Source organism: Amblyomma maculatum, chromosome 1, assembly GCF_055883805.1.
Source record: "Amblyomma maculatum isolate TAMU_Amacu chromosome 1, ASM5588380v1, whole genome shotgun sequence".
NCBI classification, from domain to species: Eukaryota; Metazoa; Arthropoda; class Arachnida; order Ixodida; family Ixodidae; genus Amblyomma; species Amblyomma maculatum.
The window spans coordinates 108,505,371-108,525,971 of record NC_139344.1 but is presented as its reverse complement, the minus strand read 5'-3'; the positions used below and the strand labels follow the sequence as shown (position 1 = coordinate 108,525,971).

Here is a 20,601-nt window from a genome sequence, read left to right as displayed (position 1 = left end):
CAAAGCGTTATGAACAACGCAGACAGCACCGATCGAGTGTCAGGAAAAAAAAGTATTTAATAATGATTCCTCTTGCTTTCAAAACACGAAACATGGGCTCGTCGCGGTGAGCGCAAGTCTCGCGACGGGCGCAGCTGGTGCCATCGCCGCGGCAGGAGCCTTTCGTGCATCGTCCCTTGAAACTGATGATGTGCGTGGAGTCACTATCTTCATGATTGTATTACGAATGTAATACGACCGTGAAGATAGGTCTATATGTCTGCGACGCGATAAATTTGTACCGTTTTGCTGTGGACGTTGCTTAGAGCGCGCATTATGGACTGCGCGCTGCGAAATTTGTGCACGGATATTTATTTAAAAGAGGCTGCTGATTAAAATTTTATTAGAATCATCTTACTTGTCGAGCATTTTTGAGAAGCAATAACGCATGATTTGCCAAGAGCAAGGTGCATTTTGATGGCCAGAAATATGAGTTATTAACCGTGTCGTCGTAAACATTTCCGTCATTCCGTTCGCCTCTGCCTATTGCGCCGCAGCCGTGCGCGCATGGGATGTCTTGGGGGCACTGCTAATTTGCAAATTTCTTTCCAGTCTCCCTTTCACTGAGGAGCATAAATTCCTATGTGGACAAAGCGTGCGAAACAAGTCGCTGCCTTAGTGACGCAGAGAAACCACTCTCATCAATGATTTTTGCAACCGTTATTAGCTGTTTTTGCTTGAAGATGTCATTCGCGCTAAGCTGAATCCCAGCGTCCTTGAAAAGCTTCTGAACCTTCACGGTAACTCCTGAAAAGAGAAAAGCGCAAACTCTGTCAAAAAAAAAAAAAAAACAGCTGCAGGTGAAACAGGCAAACAGTGTATAAAACTGTATTACATACCTTCAGAACTTCCTGTGCTTTGGTTAGCGCTGTGTGTTGGTCCTTGAGAAAAAAAAGAAAACGACAGAATTATTATGCCATCTAAACCACTCTTTACAGATACAGAGATATCACTAAATTTCCGTCACGCATTGAAAACTTTTCGTTTTGTTAAATACTACAAACAGCTCATTGAATCCATATGTGAAGAGGATGAAAAATGGGTCTTGTTTAAACAGGCCAGTCCTTCTCTGTTCTTAGGGTAACATTATGCTTAGAGTGATAAGCTTGAAATGCAGTATTTTCCTGTACATTTGGTGACGTGGCTAGATAAAAGAAAATTCTTCGTGTATCTACGGATGACTTGTGGTTTTATTCATTTTTATGTTGTAACAAGCTCTCCACTCGAATTTACTGCAGTAATATAGAGATTGTTTAAGGTATTAATTGTTTCTTTTGATCAACAGTAGTGCTGAGGAAGCAAAAGCCGATAATTTATCACGATTCTAGCTTACTCATGTATTTCAGTTTCATGGTCAGAACTAAAGACAATGCGGGATATATAAATGTTTTTCTTTTTCCTGAATGCTTGATAAAAATCATTCAAGTCAATGTGAATCATCACAAAGGAATAGTGGCCGCATAGCATATCCATAGGTAGACATACCGTCTCAATCTATAACTTCCACCTCCTCTTCTAGTTGTGCAGCATCGTCCATTGGAACGGCGCTCGAATTTTCACTACTGTCCCCATTCTTGTGTGTTGTCAAAGCCTCTGCGTGTGCGCAGAACTGGTACGACTTTGCGGGAACGCCTCTTTCACCTGGAATCAGAGTGATTCAGGCTACAACCTCAAAAAGCACTGAAACAAGGCCTTAACGAAGTTTGGGCATTACCTCAGAAAAGCGCAGAGCAGCTGCACATCACGTGCACTTTAAAGCCACGCTTGTTGCATAGCACACAAGTCTGAGACGTAGCTAAGGCAGGGCTTCACGGAGCCCGGGAAAAAAAAAAAAAAACATTTCCTATCACAACCGTTACTGAAGTGCTGTTTTTAGGGACGCGTTGCATTGAATCTGCGCCCCATGTCTTGGAAAATTTGGAAAATATCAGCATTCAAACAAAAAGACCAGCACAGCTGTGCGGACTGTGTCAAATTTCGCGGCATGAATGAACACGCGAACACCACTGCCGTGAGACACATTTTAAACAAAAACTTAAGCAGGGTCACAGTTGATTCAGCTTGGACATTCCGCTACTGAGCAAAATGTCTGAGCACTCAGTGACACAAAGATCGAGGAAACGAAAGTTCGAGCAATGGATGATTTACTTACGCCGCCGCTTCGTCGATCCCGGGAGCGATCGCCTTGCATCGCTAGGACGCACGGGAATGTTGACGGATGGAACAGCGTCTGGCAATAGTTTTGTTCTTGTACACTAATAATTAAAAAAAAAGACTAGTTGACAAACAGCCCGTAAAAGCGTCGCTACACGTGCGGCTCACTTAGTATCTTGTACACCGGCTACACAGTCTTCCTTTTTGAAGTGCTTACTGCACACTAGTGGCAATGTCGACGGTTGCTTCCTTATTCTTAACTTTATCAATCTAATCTCCTTCATTCTGAACAACTTTGGGTAAAGTGGAGGCTTACACCGGCTTTCTTCAGTGATTTTCACTGCGCACTGAGCAATAAGTTACCATCATGATTATTCGTGAGCGAAAACGAACGAAAGGAGCCGGCATCGGCCGGGAGGAGCAGCAGCCCGGCTGGCGGAGTCCTTGCCGTGACGTCAGACTGCGGCGATCGCAGCGGCGCCAGTGTTCGCTCTCGGGGCTAATAGCTTCAAGACTGCCAGAACTGAGACCCCCGTAAGATACAAGCAGATAAAGGAAGGGGAAATGAGGGTGCTCGTTATAATACATGAGGGAAAGAAGCCAGCAGTCGGCGAGGTCAAGGAAAGCATTGGGGGTTGTAATTTTGTCTTTTATGTTGTAATTTTTATTCGGATAATTACATAAATGAGCAATGTAATCTGTTCAGGGGACAGATAATTAAACGCAAAGTAGAAGAAAAAACGTGCCGATGGTGGGAACCGAACCTACGACCTCCGAATATATATATATATATATATATATATATATATATATATATATATATATATATATATATATATATATATATATTGTGGAAGAGCTTCTCCGTTTGTGCTCGTCCCATTTTAGACACTCCACACCAAACCACCCTCAAACCAACGGTTTGATGGAGCGCACCAACCGCACACTCGTCAACATGCCGGCTATGTACACTGCGTCAGACCACAAGAACTGGGATGCGAGACTGCCGTTTTTAACGTTTGCCTTCAACACTGCAACACATGATATGACTGGCTACCGCCCGTCTTTTTCTTCTCTATGCCCGTGATCCTCGGTATTCCCTCGACACCATTCTTCCCTATTCCGTCCATGACGAACCTTGCATCGCCGAAACTCTTCGTCGGGCCGAAGAAGCTCCTCGCCGGTTTGCGAATTCTGGCTTCGCAAGAGCGTTCTACCGCTTGGCGCGACAGACAGCATCGTCATTTGTCTTACGCAACTGGAGACTTAGTGTGGCTTGGGCGACCTCTCCAGAAACATGGTTTAGGCCAGAAAATGTTGGCGCATTACGCTGGCCCTTACGTTGTCCTCGACCGCATCAGTGACCTGAATTACGAAATCGCACGCATGACCGCTACTGGTCGTCGCTCAGCGGCAAAGGAAGTCGCTCATGTCTCCCGGATGATGCCGTGCCAATCCCGTGGGAACGACTAACTCCCTCGCCCAGGGGGGGCTTTCGATGTCCCGAGGGGAAATGTAGCAATCCTGAAGAAGAGGAAACACATAGAAGACAGGAAAAGGATGTTGAGAAAGGCCAGGAGACTCTCGTGCCCGTGCCGGACTCACACCTGTTGACCAGCTGAGCTCCCCTCCCTCTCGACCTTTTGTTGAGCGCTCCGACGTCAAACCCCCGTGTAACAATATGTATAGTAAAAAAGGGTGGATTCTTTGGGCTTGGTTGAGAACACGTTCCAAAAACGTCAGACATTGTGAAGAAAAGAATGTAGTGACGTTTCGGCCGACGAAGACAGGTTCCGCGGCATAAACATCAATACACTCTTTTCTTCACCACGTGTGACTTGTTTTAAACGTATATGTGATGGTATATATATATATATATATAAATATTATTTTAGAGAATGTAATCCGACACTCTTTAGTCCCTCGAAAGTTTACTGCATTAAGGATTGTTGAGAAAGGTTTAATAAAGTGGAATGTGTTTTTTTTTCTTTCTTCACCTGGAATCACTATGCTTGTGTGTTTTCGACGTTGCCGAATTTGAAGCGGTAGGGGGAAAACCTATTAGCCTGGAGACAACGCTATTGTCTGAAATAAAGACTATAACCTGGATAATATCGAAAAAAATGTTTCAATGTCCATTCCTCATTACATCGTGCCAGAGCATACAGGTCAATATTGACATGTTTGCAACGCCTTGCTCCCGAAGCTATGTTCGCCGTTTTTTCCTATACAATCTGTGGGAATAAAAAAAAAGTATTTAAGTATTGCTTAAGGTAAAAGTTCCATAAATCAATCAATAAAATTCGAAGCACCACACTAATTTAGTGGGCAAGCAGCAGGGGTTCAAACTTACAACTTCTTGAAATTGCAACAATGTCATTTTCCCCCTCTTCTGCTATACGATTTCCTCCCACAAAAATAAAGCTTATGTTGCAAAACTAGGGTTGGTTCCTTTGGGTCGACAAATTCGCCCATCACATGTGTAACTGTCATTATAAACAAAAAAGGACGCGGGAGCTCGATTGCCATTGTTATGTGAGCACACCCATATCAATCTTTTATAATGGTGAAAATGCATTCCCGTCGCCGCGGCAGCGCCAGACACTCACTCAGGCGCAAGAGCAATCTAGCAGTGAGAGGCAGTACTAACCGTGTCTACCAGCGCGCATAGCAGAGCGGCCCACCTGTAACTCGGGCACCGAGGAAAGATGAATGGGATAGGCGCGCGGGTCGGTGACGCTCGCAGTTCATTTCGGACGGGAAAACCTCTTCGACCTTCGTCTACAAAACAGTAAAGTAGACGCGCCTTCTTGTGATCGCGCGATGTTGAATTTGCGCCACATAAAAAAAGATAAAGCTCAAATTTTACTATTCATTGTGCCCTTGGCAATGCAGGAGACCAGGTCGGCGACGAAGGACACCAGGTACTTGATGTAGGCGAGAATTATCACCTCAGGAGTGATTTCTTCCCCGATTTTTGAAGATCAAGAAACTTATTCGCAATAGTTAGCATTGAGAATTCTTTTTCATACAAGTTGCGAAATCGTAGATGCGCAGATGTAAACGGATTATCGTATCGAATGTGGCGGCTATCTCGAGCCTGCCTATATTCCTTAAATGTGAGTGCCCAAGAAGGTGGTGAGGGGCCTTCCGTCCTCCTCACTGATTAACAAGATGATGAAGGCAGCTAACCACGGCGCTGCATGCTCAAGTTTAAGTGATGAGCATGGAAAGGAAGGATGGAAACGTCCACTGGCTGCGTGCTTTCTCAAATACGAGTAGCATGAGTACCGCCGAAGTCGACGAGCCGAAAACCGATTATACAGCGGGGTGAATGGCAGATCAGATGGTGACAAATTCCAATGATTCAGGAGACAGGGTCTTACGTCACGTAAGTTGTGACGTAAGGAGCGTATTACGTCACTCCGATAGAGCCAAGTGGCACTGATACATAAATATTCACGAAGAATCCATATAACAAATGCGGAAAGCGGAACTCACGATACAGCAGCAGTCAGTTTTCGCTGAATCTGCCTGTATATCGTTGGCGAATATGATCATATTGTAAACATTAAGTTGGAAGTCAGGCAATTTCTCATCCAAGACACTAAACGTCTCAGGCATTATTCTTCAGTATGTCCCAAGAAAAAGAGTGCAGTCCACTTCTTCTAGAGCGCAGCTCTTATGCGCCAGGTGTTGCCGTTGCATTGACGGTGTAACCGAACGAAGTATAGTCACGAGCCACGAGAGAGTCACGTGACACGAGGAAAAAAGCGCCACGAGATATGCGTCGCTCTATCGTGGCTTTTCTTCCTCTTCTTCTGACAAATTTTCTTTGAATCGTGAGAAAAAGTAAAGTGTGCTTTGTAATTGCACATATGTAGTACACGCATACGAGCATCTCAAATCCTACGTAGCACTATATATGTGTTTGTGCTCGTCCTTTTTCCATATATTGTGTTGCCTCTTTGAATAAACTTTCAGTTGTGAGTCAGCGCTCGTCTTCTGTTTCTTTGCTGTGGTGTTCGTCTTTTGCGCTGTTTTTTCATCCAATATGTTCCACCAACTCGTCCGTTTGGCTATAGTGTCAAATCATTTGCCTCAATATATCGCGAAAACGCTTAAATAGCTACGCTTTAATTTCACACTAGGGAGTATCACAATCATGTTTAGAATTTCGGCTTTTCGAAGCTATGACTCTCACATGTTTTATTTTCGCGTTTCACTGTATGCAGTCACGCACTCGCGCTGACGAAGAATCCTTGCACGCGGAATAAGCACATCGATTCACGTGAGCGAATTCTTTGGAACCGGCTTTCGAGCAGACAAGATGTCCAAGAAGGTGACTGTGCACATCAACCGGGGACCGGCTCGAGGCCCCCAAGTGACCTCGACAGAGCTTCACTCAGCTTTAGCAGTCCAAGGACATAACAAGGTGACCATGGAGTACCTGGTGGATCCTTCAGCGCCGCCACTTCGCATGAAGACCACGATAACCAGCCTTGGTTTCGCCTCGGCCCGTAGCACTGGCCAAAGCTCGACGTCGCCTAGCGATTCCACGCTACCGACTACTTCGTGGTCAAGTGAGGCGACTCAAGGTTCCAGCAGTGGACGGACCACCGACTCATCGCGGAGCGACTGCCTCAGCACCCCAGAGAGCTAGTCAGTTCACCAGCTGCGCTTGGAACGACTACGGCAAGAAGGCAAGCCGGAGCAGCCCATTCATCTTTGACCACGTCAATCTCTCCTAGATACACTATGGCAGTGTGCAAGTTTGACACCGAGACCTCACCCCATCAAAGACTGCTTAGAATCTTGAGCTTGCTAAGAAGTCACCGTACAGCTGCCTCAGTTTCCTCCGGAGGGAGCCTTGCATGGTTAACCATTTCGGAAAAAAGAGAAAAGAAAATGACCTCCCAAGAAGGCGCTTTAAGAAAAAGAAACACCTTGATCTCGTGGGAAAGTACTCTCTTTCGTGGTCTTATTTTCAAGATGCACGCTCTAGGGAGTTTACGCGTTGTAAGCTGTGCCGCCGTAGCGATTGTGCATCGTAATGAAAAAATTCTAGGAGGCATTTAAAGCCATTTAACAGCGATAAGGCGAAAGCATTTAGGGATCGTTCTACTGAAGTGTCTGGCAGAACCCCGCCGATGACACAGGACAATAGAACGACCTCTTCGGTGGCGGATTCGAAGTCAGTAACTCCGCTCGGCAGCAATGGTGCGCGCACGTTGCGCCACTTGTTCTTCAGAGCGGCTCTCAGATGGCATGCGCGGTAGTGCTCGACGCGCGACTATGGCTCTGGAACTTTGCCACCGAGATATTTGACTAAATTCTCGGTGGCGACGCTCTGGAGGCTGGGGTGAAGGCGTCGTCGTTACGCCTTCTGCACTGCCATTTAGACGGCAGGAATGATAAATAAGGTGAAATAATAGTATTTCTCACATGCCCGGATATTACATCAATGTCAAGCATCATAGGCAATGAAGGGCGACTTGTATGTTGTGACTCAGCAATTTCGGAAGTTCAGTAGAGAATTATTTGAGTTTATGACCCTGTTGGCAGGATAGTGTTTGGCAGGATAGAAGGTTATTTTTTTGTCATCGGTTGACTATTTGCGCAGGCATCGTAAAACTATACTCTTGGGAGATTTCAATTTTGTTTGCAGGGATGAAGAGCGAGTAGTGCTAAGTATGCCTTCTGACCCTAGTGATGCTGTGCTTTACTGTTTAGCGTCTGAGTGCAGCCTTTTGGATGTTAGATGAGATAAAGGTGACAGTAATAATTTCACTCGTTTTCATTGTTAATTCAGCGCTTGGCTTGACAGGATTTACGCTGCACTAGACGGGTTAGGCACTCATTTTAGTCACTGCGTGCGGCCCCTATTTTTCTGCGATCACTGCATGGTGTCTGTCATGATAGGAAAGTACAGTCGGCGCGTAATGCACCCTCGTTGAGAGCGGTGCAAAATGAATAGCTCTCTCCTGTCAGGGGGAATTTTCAGCTTGCTGTATTTGCTTGCTTGAAAGACACATGATTGCTAACTGATGCATCCGCTTTTCAAGAGCGGGACTTATTTAAGCAAGATACAAAGAATTTTGTCATTGAAGTAAAGAAAGGGAGAAGTTTTCAGCTATAGTGACGCGACTTGGATTCTGGATTCTTTCTTTGACTGTTATCGGAAACTTTTTGGCGGTTGTGGGGGCCAAAATTAGAGAAAAAACTTCAGTCACTTGATCGATTTTATTTTGCTAAATATAGCGATGAGCAGCTTAGGGTAGTAGAGAAACCTATTACTTTGGACGAGGTTAAATCTGTTATTTCTGAATTGCAGAGTCCGAAATCCCCTGGCTCGAATGGTATTATACTAGCGAGTTTTGCAAAACGTTTTCATCTTTCCTTTCACCTATTTTTCTGGACGTTTTGCAAGCATCTTATGAAGCTGGTTTTCTGCCTCCCTATTTCTACTCTGGTTATTCATACCAAAAATCAAAGACGGTAATTGCTTGAAGACTCTGGAAGGGTATTCGCCGATCTCGCTCTGCAATGCAGATTATAAAATTTTAACAGGAGCTGTTGGCGGGCTAGTTGGTGAATGTCTACTGTAGTCATGTTGAAATTGCGCAAAAAACACGACACAAAAGTAAGAGGGACACGTAGCACGGGACGAGCGCAAACTACCAACTCTTTATTGAAGGAATAAAGAGTTGGTAGTTTGCGCTCGTCCCGTGCTACGTGTCCCTCTTACTTTTGTGTCGTGTTTTTTGCGCAATTTCACCATGACTACAGCAGATTATAAAATGTTTGGTAAGGTTTTTTGTGACGTATGCAGATGGTAGTGACAAACCTAATATGACTGCACTAGGTATGTGGCATTAGAGGCCGCATTTTACAAACCTGTACGCATATTGAACGTTTGGTATTAGAGCCAGTATCAGATGAAACTTACCATGTAGCTGTAATTCATATTGACGCTGCTAAAGCGTTTGATAAAGTCCGTCAGGATTGGTTGTTCGCAATCTTGCACCATGCAAATATTGGTGATATTTTACTCTGTGCTATAAAGAGTCCTATGCAAGACTATTTGTTAACCAAGAGCTAACCAAACCGATTCCGCTGAAATCTGTTCGCCAAGAGTTTCATTTGTCGCTCTTGTTGTTAGCCCTATATCTTGAACCCCTTTGTTTCAGCATTATCAGCAGAGCTGCTGTCCGAGGCTTCTCCTTGGCTCAATGTGAAATTGAGATTTTGGCCTATGTTGATGACGTCGCCCTTTTTTGTTCTGACAAAAATAGTGTCTTCGAGCCTTTGTATTTATCTGAACTGTTTTGCGCGATACCTGGTGCTTTTTTTATTTAGACAAATCCAAAGAAATCTGGTTGGGTCAATGTTGTACGAGGCGGAGTCTTTTAGGGGGGGGGGGGGGGGGCATACGTTGGTATTGTGGCCCCCACTAGGTTCCCCTGCATCAGTTTCGCAACAGTGCGGCATGATTCAAAAATTGTAGCTATTAGGCGACAAACTCAGGCGTGGATGCGGGAAATTTCGGTATTTGCGCGCCGCTAATCTGCAAAATGTTATTGTTTGTAAAGCTTGGCTACAGCCTGTATGTTCTACATTGCACGACAAAGAAGGTGCAGGCAGTGCACAAAATATTCGCAATTTTGAATAGTGCTTCCAGTGGGAACCCTTGCATCGTAATAGCTTGTTTCGTTCAATAGAGTTTTGCGGATTAGGTCTTCTTCACTTGTTCATGCACCAGCTAGTTTCGCGCTGTTTTTTTTTTTTTTTTTTCAAATTAGCAAATCATCCCTTTTTAGTATCCGTGCTTATTTGGTGCCTTAGTTGCCACTTTCCTCATCTCTTCGCACCGACTGCACAGGCTCATGAAGGGATTCTATGGGGATTCCTTAAGGAGGTTGAGGACAGCTTCAATTTCTCTCATTGCGCGCTTTTCTTTAGATTACCCGTATAGCCTGTCCAGAAGTCAGAAGACCGAGGTTCTTACTGAGACTTTGTTTCCCATACCTTTGTATCAGCAACCTTATAAGGAGTTTCTTGACAGTAGCGCACTAAATCGTGCTAAGCGCATGTGCATTCAGTCGGCTGCAAAAGCGTTGTTTTTTAAACTGCACACATTGACGCTCTCTGTTCAGCCATGGCTTGACGCCAAGCAGATTTTTGTGCCATGGCCGGTGAATTACCGCATTTGTAATACACTGGATACCATTATCCACTGCTTTATTCAGTGCCGTGATGCTGTGTTTTTTCTGGGCCATATTGCAGCAGACGCGAAAGAAGGATATAGAAATCATACCTGATTGTATTCGTTTTTTGCCCGCTCGGAAGAACTGTGATGTGCCTTATGATTTATTTATGTTGATTGGGCTATTTGGTTTATGGAAAAGCCAAATGATAAATCGTCATGGTGAACCACCACGATTATTAAGGTCTGTATTCGGAGAACACTGCGCTTTGGTGCGTGGAATGTATGTTGCCCTGAAAGATCTGCCGAGTTGGCTGCCGCATCTCGATGCTTGTGTGTGCCTCCCCGAATTTTGACATTTGTTATGGTGGGGACGTTCCTTGAAAATTTTCCCGTGCAATAAAAAAAATTGTCTCAGCGTCGCATAGTTGGTTAGCGCGCTCGGCTGCTGGTCAGAGAGGTAGGAGTTTTATGCCCAGTGGCGGGCAATTTCGTTTTCTTAAAGTTAATAAGCTCATGAGCCAAGAGAGGTGTCTTGTGTTCGATTGGCTTTAGATTTGTCTAAGCGTCACAGATTGCGCGGACCGATCTTGTGCACGCCACTGAGCAACCAAGAAAGGTTTTAGCCTTAAAACCAGCCATGCGGAGGCGCGGCCTATTGTGCGCACCGTGGTTACTACGGAGCAAAATAGCGGCGGCGTTGTCGTCGCCCTAACATGAAGGGAAGGTGTCCCTTTTCTGTTTCTGCACGTCTCTTGCCATTGCAGTCCTCGCCTAACATCGTTTCTTTCGTGCCTTTTCCTGCGTTGGCGTTTACTAATCCACCCAAACGAAGGTTAGACCACTGTTACGCACCAGCTTTCACAAGTAGTAATGAAAGAACAGCTCCGGAGAGTGATTTATGTCTTTTTAATGCTTGGAAAGATGAACAAAAACGCTTTTTGGGCAGCGAAATTACACAGGTTTAACAAGCTGTTGGATCCTGATTGTGAAGTACTTGTGCTGTACTTGGAGCCGCATCGTATTTTGAAGAATTATGTCGACATCATAAATAGATTTCAAGTTCGTGTTCCGGGGCGAATGCAACGCTTGCTCCAGACGCAGTCCCAACCCTTCTGCTCTAGTTGCCCAGTATTTGACAACTCCACTGCCAACTCCGAGGCCTCAGAGGAAAAGATGACAGCTCGTTCTCCTTACAAACTCTACCAGCCACTTGTCCCCACCCAAATATAGCAGAGGCAAATTCTATAAAATATACCAGGCTCCCAAAATTCTACAAACTAAAATAAAGATGTTGAGTACTAAGAAAATAAAATGACACCAAAAATTCTCAAAACGATTACGATATTCCCTACTTCGAAGTTTGAGCGCAGCTATTTAAGCGCTTTTGCGTTGTATCGTGGCAAATAATTTTCGAGATGTATGTATGTATGTATGTATGTATGTATGTATGTATGTATGTATGTATGTATGTATGTATGTATGTATGTATGTATGTATGTATGTATGTATGTATGTATGTATGTATGTATGTATGTATGTATGTATGTATGTATGTATGTATGTATGTATGTATGTATGTATGTATGTATGTATGTATGTATGTATGTATGTATGTAACTTTGGCTCGTGACTCTCATTGCTCGTGGCGCAGATCGGGCTCGTGGCTCTGCCTTCCCTTCTCTTTCTTGAAACTCCTTCGTGCGTGGCTCGCGAGTCTCTCTCACTTTCATGGGCAATGGGCTCAACCGCCGAAAACGGGCGCGTAAGTGCTGCGCTCTAATGTCATGCAAACATATATATGCATCCACAACGCAAGGGGCTCGACCGCATCATGGTCCTATAGTCAAACACAAGCCCCGCCGCGGTAGCTCAGTGGTTAAGGCACTCAGCTGCTAAACCGGAAGACCCCGGCTTTGACCTCTACCGCGGCAGCCCCATTTTTATAACTCGAGGCGAAACACTCGAGGCGTATATTATAGTGCAATGTCCCTGGATGTTAAAAGGCCTGTAGGCATTGGAAAATATCCGCAGCTCTCCAGCACGGCGCCCCTCAAAGCCTTAGGCGCTTTGAAACATTACATACAATAAAACTAATCCGGGTGCAAAAAAAGGGCATTGCTATGACTCGACGTAAATTAGAACAAATTCCGAACCTTGTTATAGAGAAAGAAGCTAATCTAAGTCATCAAGAATAATCTACGGGGTGGTAAAGAAGTATGTTTTTTTTTTTTTTTTTTGTCAGATATAGAAAATTAATAACTCCATACCTTTTCACTTGCGGCGCAAACTTCTGTATGCGATCTTATCTCGGTATTGATGATATTATGTTGAGCATAGACAAGCAGTCATTTTCGTTTCATTGTTAAAAACGCCTGAAAGCAAGGACACAAGCATAATTTGGCATGCATTTTATGCTATGTGCTCCATCAGAGGGGAGATACAACAAATGAATCGCAGGTTCTTCTAAGCGAGAAGTGTGTATATAAAATAACCCATTCACCTCAGCTTCCACTTTGGGTTTGCAAATACTTCTTTTCAATTTTGCATGTTCATTTAAAGAAACACTGTCGGCAAAAGCCGTGACAATTGCAAGGACTATCACCGTGAGATCATATGTACATATTGTTGTTCTGCCATCGGCCGTAGAATTCCACAAATACAACGCGCAAGCTAAAACATCGCCGTCTTTCCATATATATACAATAAAGCTACAAAGAGAAAAAAAAAACTTAAACAAATGCTTGTCCCTGGCTAGTCTTGTATTATTTCTGGGTGGTAAATTATACCAACCTAAAATGCCGGATGAAGCGTTTGTCCAAGCAGCCCGACAGACCGAGAGCTGACGCGCTTTCAAGTGCGGTCGACTATACAGCACCGCCGCACTTTGCTTCCGCTCTAGTCCCTCTCCAGCGGAAGCGGTCGCGCCACTAGAAAGCGTAGTCCGAAAGTATTCGTGCTGCAGCTGCGATGAGAAGGCATTTTATAAAATAAAAAAACTGATAGACACATTATCTAAAGTCGCCTCTTCGAGTCTCTGAGCAAATAAAATGACGAACAGTAAAAGTAGTTAGTTGGCCGTGTAATATTACTTAACAAAACTAGCTTGCTAGTTAACATTGTATTAGCTGGGTATTGCTGCGCGCCACCTTTAATAATGCTATGCCGAAGAAAGCGCTCTTCAAAGTCAAAAGGCGCTTTTTATTTTTTACTTTGCTGATAGTCCTAGGTGAAGTATCCTTTGTTTATTTCATCTTGCATTAAATACCGCCAGTGTAATCAGCCAAAGAGAGAGAGAGACAAGAAACTCTGATAAAGCAGAAACCACTGATCATTGTTTTCGTATGTCGTTCTGGGTCATATAAAAATGAACGCTAAAAGAAGGCATTAAAATCGCGCCGCACTTCACAACACTTTCGCCGTTTTTCTTGGTTTGGTTTAAGGTGTTTAACGACTCAAGCTATAAGAGATGCCGCAGGGGTGGGCTCCGGAAATTTCTACTGCTATGGGGTTTCACACAGCACATGGGTGTCTTTCTTTTGTCCTCCATCAAAAAGCGGTCGCAGCTGCTGGGATTCGATCCTGCATCCTTGTGCACAGCGTCGAGCGCCCTTACAACTGCAACACCCCAGTGGGGTTTAAGAGAAAATGTGTAATGCCTTGTGCTCTTTTGGCCGATGGGACTCCGTCTGTGGACAGATATTTAGGACAGGTAGGATAGACAGATATTTTAATCCTCACGATCCTCGAAGTCACGTTCCAAGAAACGCAATACACTGGAGCGATGATCACGTGCACGTCTTCGCGGCAAGAACCTCCTGGCTGGATGCCCTGTCTTGATGTGTGTGTGCACCTCCCCAAATTTTGACGTCTGTTTTACTAAATAATTGTGGAAATATGGCGGGTTCGTATTAAGGAAACCGGGGGCTTGAGGCATGAGTTTGTTCTAATTGTTTTTCCGCACTTTTCCCACTCAGCGCACGAAACTGATCTATTGCACAGCGCGTACGGCTCCCAACCGACAAGGCAGCGATTTGATTGACAGCGCTGGCAGGTCTTGCCGCTGTTGCTCTCTCCCGGACGGACGAATGGAATCTCTGTCTTCAGCTTGAGATGAACAGTTGCACCCAATGAACTACCCTCCGCAGTTAGTTTCTAGAGGGACTGCGCAACGCAGCTCCCCCCAGTGAAGGGTATACGTATTCTTCCGGAAGGAAGAAAGATCGCTTAGAATGCACGCAGCACTCTCCTCTCCGCAGAGGTGAAGTCCTGTTCGCGAGATTGCATTTCAAAACATTTATTTCCACGGCTGAAAGCGACCTGAGTAGCCCATTAAATGACCCAGGTTTGAATTGCCGGGTCTGCGCTAACCAACACGAGCACCCAATGTTTGAGAGTAGGAACTCGTATTAGAGATTCCGGGGGCACCTCCTATTTACAATTCCCCAATATGTGATCACAAGTGGCCATTCTACCCCATTCCGGGTCGTAATCACGGGGCTAGAATTTTGACAAGTAAGGCGTCGTAAAGGATCAAGTCTGGAGTCGCTTTCAGGTGGTCTCCTGCTCTTCATATAATGTTCTGTCCGGAGGGGGAATATCCTCCTCTCGAGATCAACATGATTAGTATTGTCGTGAAAAGGTGCTAGGCCATCTTGTGAGAAACTCTAGCCGGGGCTCATATCAATTCAATAATTTCGTCTAATTGTTTGGTTTGACTAAATATGTTCATTGCTGCTTGAGACATTCTGACCCTCGATAATTATGTATGGCAAATTTAGCGTCGCTGTGTACAGTAGTAGCTCCAGTATTAATGATGGCAAAGGCGAATGCCCTCTTTTCTGCCATTTCCGAGGATCTCCTCTTTCATTGGGCTGGAGAATATGTCTGCCTTGCGTGTCCACCGCCACTCTAGGGCGAACGCATGTTTCTGTGGATATTCTGCTCTCGGGCACTAATCTAACAAAGAACTTTTAAATTTGACATGGGATTGCCTGTTTTCAGTTTTCATTGCCGGGCAACCCATTTAAGAGTCAAAGCCGAAGTCATCTAAGACTTCTTTCTCTTTTCAACCTCCGAGTCCACATGGATAGCTAGCTGTTTGTGTTCGGGCCGAAAATCACGTGGGTGATGGACACCGAGTTGAACAAATGTAGATGTTAAAATATTTCCTGCATCAAAAGGAAGAATGACAAAAAAAGGAAAGGAGAAAATGTAAAATCTTAATCTTCTACGCTTATCTCTGTCATTATGCGGAGGCTGTGCAGAGGGTTGCGAACTACCAAGGGAGATCGTAAATGTCTAACTTTCAAGTCAGACTACTTTTCGACCAAGACACAATCGTCTCATTCATTATTCTACGTTGCACCGCTATGCAAATGTAAATAACAGTTCATTTTTTCCCACTCTTGGAAGCTATGGTGACCACGTGTTTCTATTTTTTCGTTCCAACGTGTGCATTCACGTGCTTTCGTAGACAAAGAAGAATACTTAATTAAGAATTCCTAATATACGCTGATGACATCACGCGGTAAAGCACACACAATCACCTACTGACGCAATCCGCTGCCCTGCAATCAGCTTTAGATATTATGTCTGCATATGCATCTTCCTTTGGCTTTGAACTTCCCGCCAGTAAAACTACGTTCATATCAGTTGCCAACCTCTGGGGACGCCGTAAACTATCGGCAACACATATTCGTCTACATCTGTCCGGATCCCCAGTTCAGGAAAGTTCAACAATAAAAATATTGGGTTTAACAATTCATGGGTCCAGAAATGGAACTTCATGGCTCTCTCAGGCTAAAAAACAGGCGTTGCAGACTCTGGGTCTGATCAGACGCATCGCTCCAAAATGGGTGGCGCTCGCTCCGATGTTGCAAGACAGTTGGTACGGGCAGTTCTGCAACCGCACCTTGTTTATCAAGCCCAATTCCAGCATTTCACAAGGGCATAATGGGATCGCCTTGAAGCTATAAACCGAGACGCGATGAGGGTCATCACCTGCCTCCCTCGCATCAAGCAACGACGTGAAGCACGCAGGCTTAAGGGCACCCTCTCTAACGCAACGTGCGCTCTGAGGGCTTATGCTTCGTCAAATTCACCTCTACCATCGCTACTGCCTGCCAGTTCTTCATCCTTGGTGTTTTGCACAGCTGAGTGATAAAAAGCCAACTGATTTACGACGGCCGAGAACATAGGAAACGGCGTCGTCACTTCGCGCCCGAATCATGGAACAAGACGCCCGCTTGCCACAAGGTTCCACTATAATTTACTTCGACGCAAGCATCCATGTCTGCGAAGTGACAACTGCAGTTTAGTGCCCTAGCAAGTCTTCACTGAACAAGACATTAACGTTTCAATTACCGGAACCTCCATCTTCTTTTTCTGCGGAACTGCTTGCAGTGCAAGAGGCGATTCGTTCTGTGACCGTCATTCTCATGCCTCCCACGGCCCGTATTGTGATAAGCACTGATACCCTCCAGGTGACAAGGCTACTTAGACGCGGTAGTGATAGCAAAGAAATCTGCCAAAACATACATAGTCTAGCGGCACGCATACCACTGCAAATTCGTTTTGAATGGATTCCGCGTGACATTTTAAGGGCTCAAAGCCACGCGAATTCTGCGACCCGCATTTCACTCTCAACCTCGACATTGCCGAACCTTACAGGATTGAAAAATGCTACCCTACTTTTAACAAGAAAGGAACAACTCCGACGCCATGCACGTGCTCTGATACCTCCGAGTACGGTAAGCCTCCCCCGCGGTCTAACCCGTGCAGAGGAGGTGGCGCTTCGGATGATTAGAGTTGGGGTGGCCCTAGCACCAGCAGTGATAAAAAGTGGCCTCAATTTCGACATTGGCATCCACACCCTGGGTGCCCCGTCTTCAAATCCAAAAATGCAGAAGCTTTCATTCATCACCTGCCGTGGTATTGTCCAGCACTGAAGCCAACGCGGATCCGGCACCTGGTGGCAGCTGGCCTCTCCCCCATAACCCGCAGTCATATGCTGCTTGGACGCAGGGACCACATCATCGTTCACTCCTCGACCTCATTGCATCAGCCAACCTTTTTTCTTTTATTTAACCAAACCCTTCATATTTAATAGCATTTTTATGCCCTGAGACAATAAACATCGCAAACAAAAAATTCCTTGCTCGCAGATTTGAGAGCCGCTGTCAGCTCGCGTCAACGGATTCTTCTGAACTGTCGTTCGAGAAAGCAAAATGAACGCCGCGATCATCGTGCACGTCCACCGGGGACCTAACGGAGGCATCCGGGCGACCGTGTCTGAGCTGCGCTCGCCTGGCCCAGTTCAAGGGGAGTCCAAGGTGTCCATAAAGTGCAAAGTGGATCCATCTCTCCCGCCACTTGGTATAGCGACTACAGAAATCGGTGGCGGTTCTCTCGAGGCTCGCGACGCTGCCAGTAGCACTGCAGCGTCTAGGAAACACACGCCAACAACGGCAGACACCCCTTCGCAGTCAAGTGTGGCTGCTCCGGATTCTTCCAGTAGCAGTACTAACGAGTCGTACCTGAATTCTTCAAGTGACAGCAGCAACGAGTCGCGCCAGAGCGACTACCTCAGCGCACCGGAGGGCCAGTGAGACCACAAGTCCTTCCCGCGACTGAGAGAACAAGGCAAGCGGTGTCATCCACTCATCTTAACTCCCACCACTCTCTCCTAGATACCCAGCAACACTGTACCAGTTGACATCGAGTTTTCATCGAACACTCTTTTTATTTATTTATTTATTCAAATACCCTAAAGGCCCGGGCGGGCATTACATAGGGGGGGGGGGGGGGCGGAAAGTGGGACAACAGCACGAACAATGCATCCAAAATTGCGATAAGTATACAGTGGTTAACAATATAGCCAGGCGCAAAATGTTGAAAAGCTAATGCTTCAAAAACTCAAATAAAGATACAGATGGCACCTAACATTCACGTTTTTCGAAGAGTAGCGCTTTAATACGAACATAAAAAAGAAATGCAAAGATGAAGGTTACAGCTCGAAGTGATTTTTTAGTCCGTTTACAAACGTTTCATAATCTCTGGAAGATGCAATGGTGGCAGGCAGCAGATTCCATTGACGGATGGCGAGGAGGAGAGGCGAGTGAAAGAACAGATTGGTTCGAGCAAAGATGGGTTGCACTTTCAGTTGGTGATCAATGCGTGGGAATACATGATGAGCCGGCGTGATATGATACAACGCAAAGGAAGAATTACTATAATATAATTTGAAGAAAAAGGACAGTAAGGAAAACATTCTCCGTCTTTCAAGAAGAGGTAAGTTGAGGGCTGTTTTTATTTCAGTTATACTTGCTGATCGCGAATAGTTTTTAGATATGAAACGGGCGGCTTTATTTTGCAGAGACTCCAATTTTGTTACTAGGTATGCTTGATGAGGGTTCCAAATTAAAGAGGCGTACTCCAACTTAGAGCGCACTAATGTGGTGTATGCTAATAGCTTTGTGTCTGGATTAGCTAATCGCAGGTTGCGTCTGAGGAAGCCGAGTGTTTTGGAAGCCTTATTGATGACCGTATCTAAGTGACAGTTCCATGAAAGGTCTGATGCTAAATGTACACCTAAATACTTTATGATGGGTACCGATTCAATACGCACGTTGTTCAAAGTGTAATGGAATGGTTCGGTGTTAGATGTTGTGGTAAATCTGACAAGTTTTGTTTTTGAGGTGTTAATTTCCATTTGCCATTGTGTGCACCAATTGTTGATCTTATCAATGTCTGATTGTAAATGAGTACAGGCTGAAAGATCAGTTATCTGTCTGTATACCACACAATCATCAGCAAACAATCTGACCGTGGAATTTAGGTTATTACTGATATCATTTATATAAACTAAGAACAAGATAGGTCCGAGTACAGACCCTTGCGGCACTCCAGATTTAACGGGGGAGTGGGAGGAAGAATGGCTGTTAACAAAGACTGATTGATAGCGATTAGCCAAAAAACTCCTTATCCAACAAATAACCTTATAATTTATGTTTAAATTTTCAAGCTTCTTTATTAGACGTATGTGTGGGACTTTGTCGAATGCTTTGGCGAAATCTATAAATACGGCGTCTATTTTAGAGTGCACATGAACAGCATGATGAAGGTCAGTAACCAATTCAAACAGTTGTGTTTCGCAAGACCTACCATGTAGGAAGCCGTGCTGATTGGGAAAAAAGAAGTTATGCTTCACCAGATGACCCATTATGGCGGAGGAGATTATGTGTTCTAGCAATTTGCAGCTTATATTGGTTAAAGAAATTGGTCTGTAATTTGATGGCAGAGAGGCATCACCAGATTTGAAAATGGGTATGACACGCGCAATTTTCCAGTCGTATGGTACACAACCCGTATCAATGGATTGCTGAAAAATAGCAGCTAAGATGGAGCATATTGCAGGTTTCGCTATTTTTAGTAATTTAGGACATATGTTATCGAGGCCGGGTGCAGAGATAGCAGGGAGGCGGTCTATGGCAGAGGATACACCTTCTGCTGTGACAGTTATGTCGGGCATGCTTTCGTGTAGCTCTGGAAATTGCAGGTCAGTAGGTAAAGGGCTCTCATCAGTGAAAACTGAGCAGAAAAATTGGTTGAATTCCTCTGCTACTTCAGGGGAGGTAAGGAGCTTTCCTTCTTTAGTTATTGACACTGAGGTGTTTGTACCATAGTTTGGATTAACAACGCGCCAAAATTTTTGAGGATTGTTCTTTAACAGACGTGAAATGTCACTGTTATAGAACTTGTTCTTTGCGATTTCGATTTCAGTTTTGCACTGTTGGGCATGTGTACGATACTGATTCCAATCGTGCTCAGATGCTGACTTTTTAGCTTTCGCGTACAACCTTTTCTTTTTGTTTATACACCTTTTGACGCTCCTTGTGAACCATGTGCTCTCTGTAGATGTGGTGATGGTGACCTTAGGTACGTACTTATCTTTAAGCAAAGTTAGTTTATCCCGAATAAGAGACCAGTTTTCATTCGCGTCCCGCGAATTGAAGGAGCGAAAAATATCTGCAGAGAACAATGATAGCTCATTAAGTATCATATCAGTATCTGCTCTGGTATAATCAAATATAATTTTATTTGCTTTTTCTGGTTTGTTTCTGGCTACTGTGAAATCGCACTGCAAAACTTTGTGGTCACTGAGACCATCCAGCAAGTTTACAGACGTTTGGTCAGGCTGC

The 20,601-nt window shown here is 44.8% G+C and overlaps 1 protein-coding gene and 1 long non-coding RNA gene across 2 annotated transcripts; both read right to left on the bottom strand.

Moving 5' to 3' along the window:
- Positions 1–443: 443 nt before the first annotated feature.
- Positions 444–2,428, bottom strand: LOC146203471 (uncharacterized). The gene is made up of 4 exons (XR_014702387.1): positions 2,192–2,428; positions 1,525–1,680; positions 879–920; positions 444–786 (listed from the first exon to the last, which is right to left on the bottom strand). It is a non-coding gene; the product is annotated as an uncharacterized LOC146203471 (long non-coding RNA).
- Positions 2,429–18,407: 15,979 nt separating this feature from the next.
- LOC146203470 (uncharacterized) lies at positions 18,408–19,147 on the bottom strand. Its single transcript, XM_084603029.1, has one exon. The coding sequence runs from the start codon at positions 19,110–19,112 to the stop codon at positions 18,408–18,410; it is 705 nt and encodes a 234-aa protein (XP_084459155.1). The 5' UTR covers positions 19,113–19,147.
- Between the last annotated feature and the right edge of the window lie 1,454 nt (positions 19,148–20,601).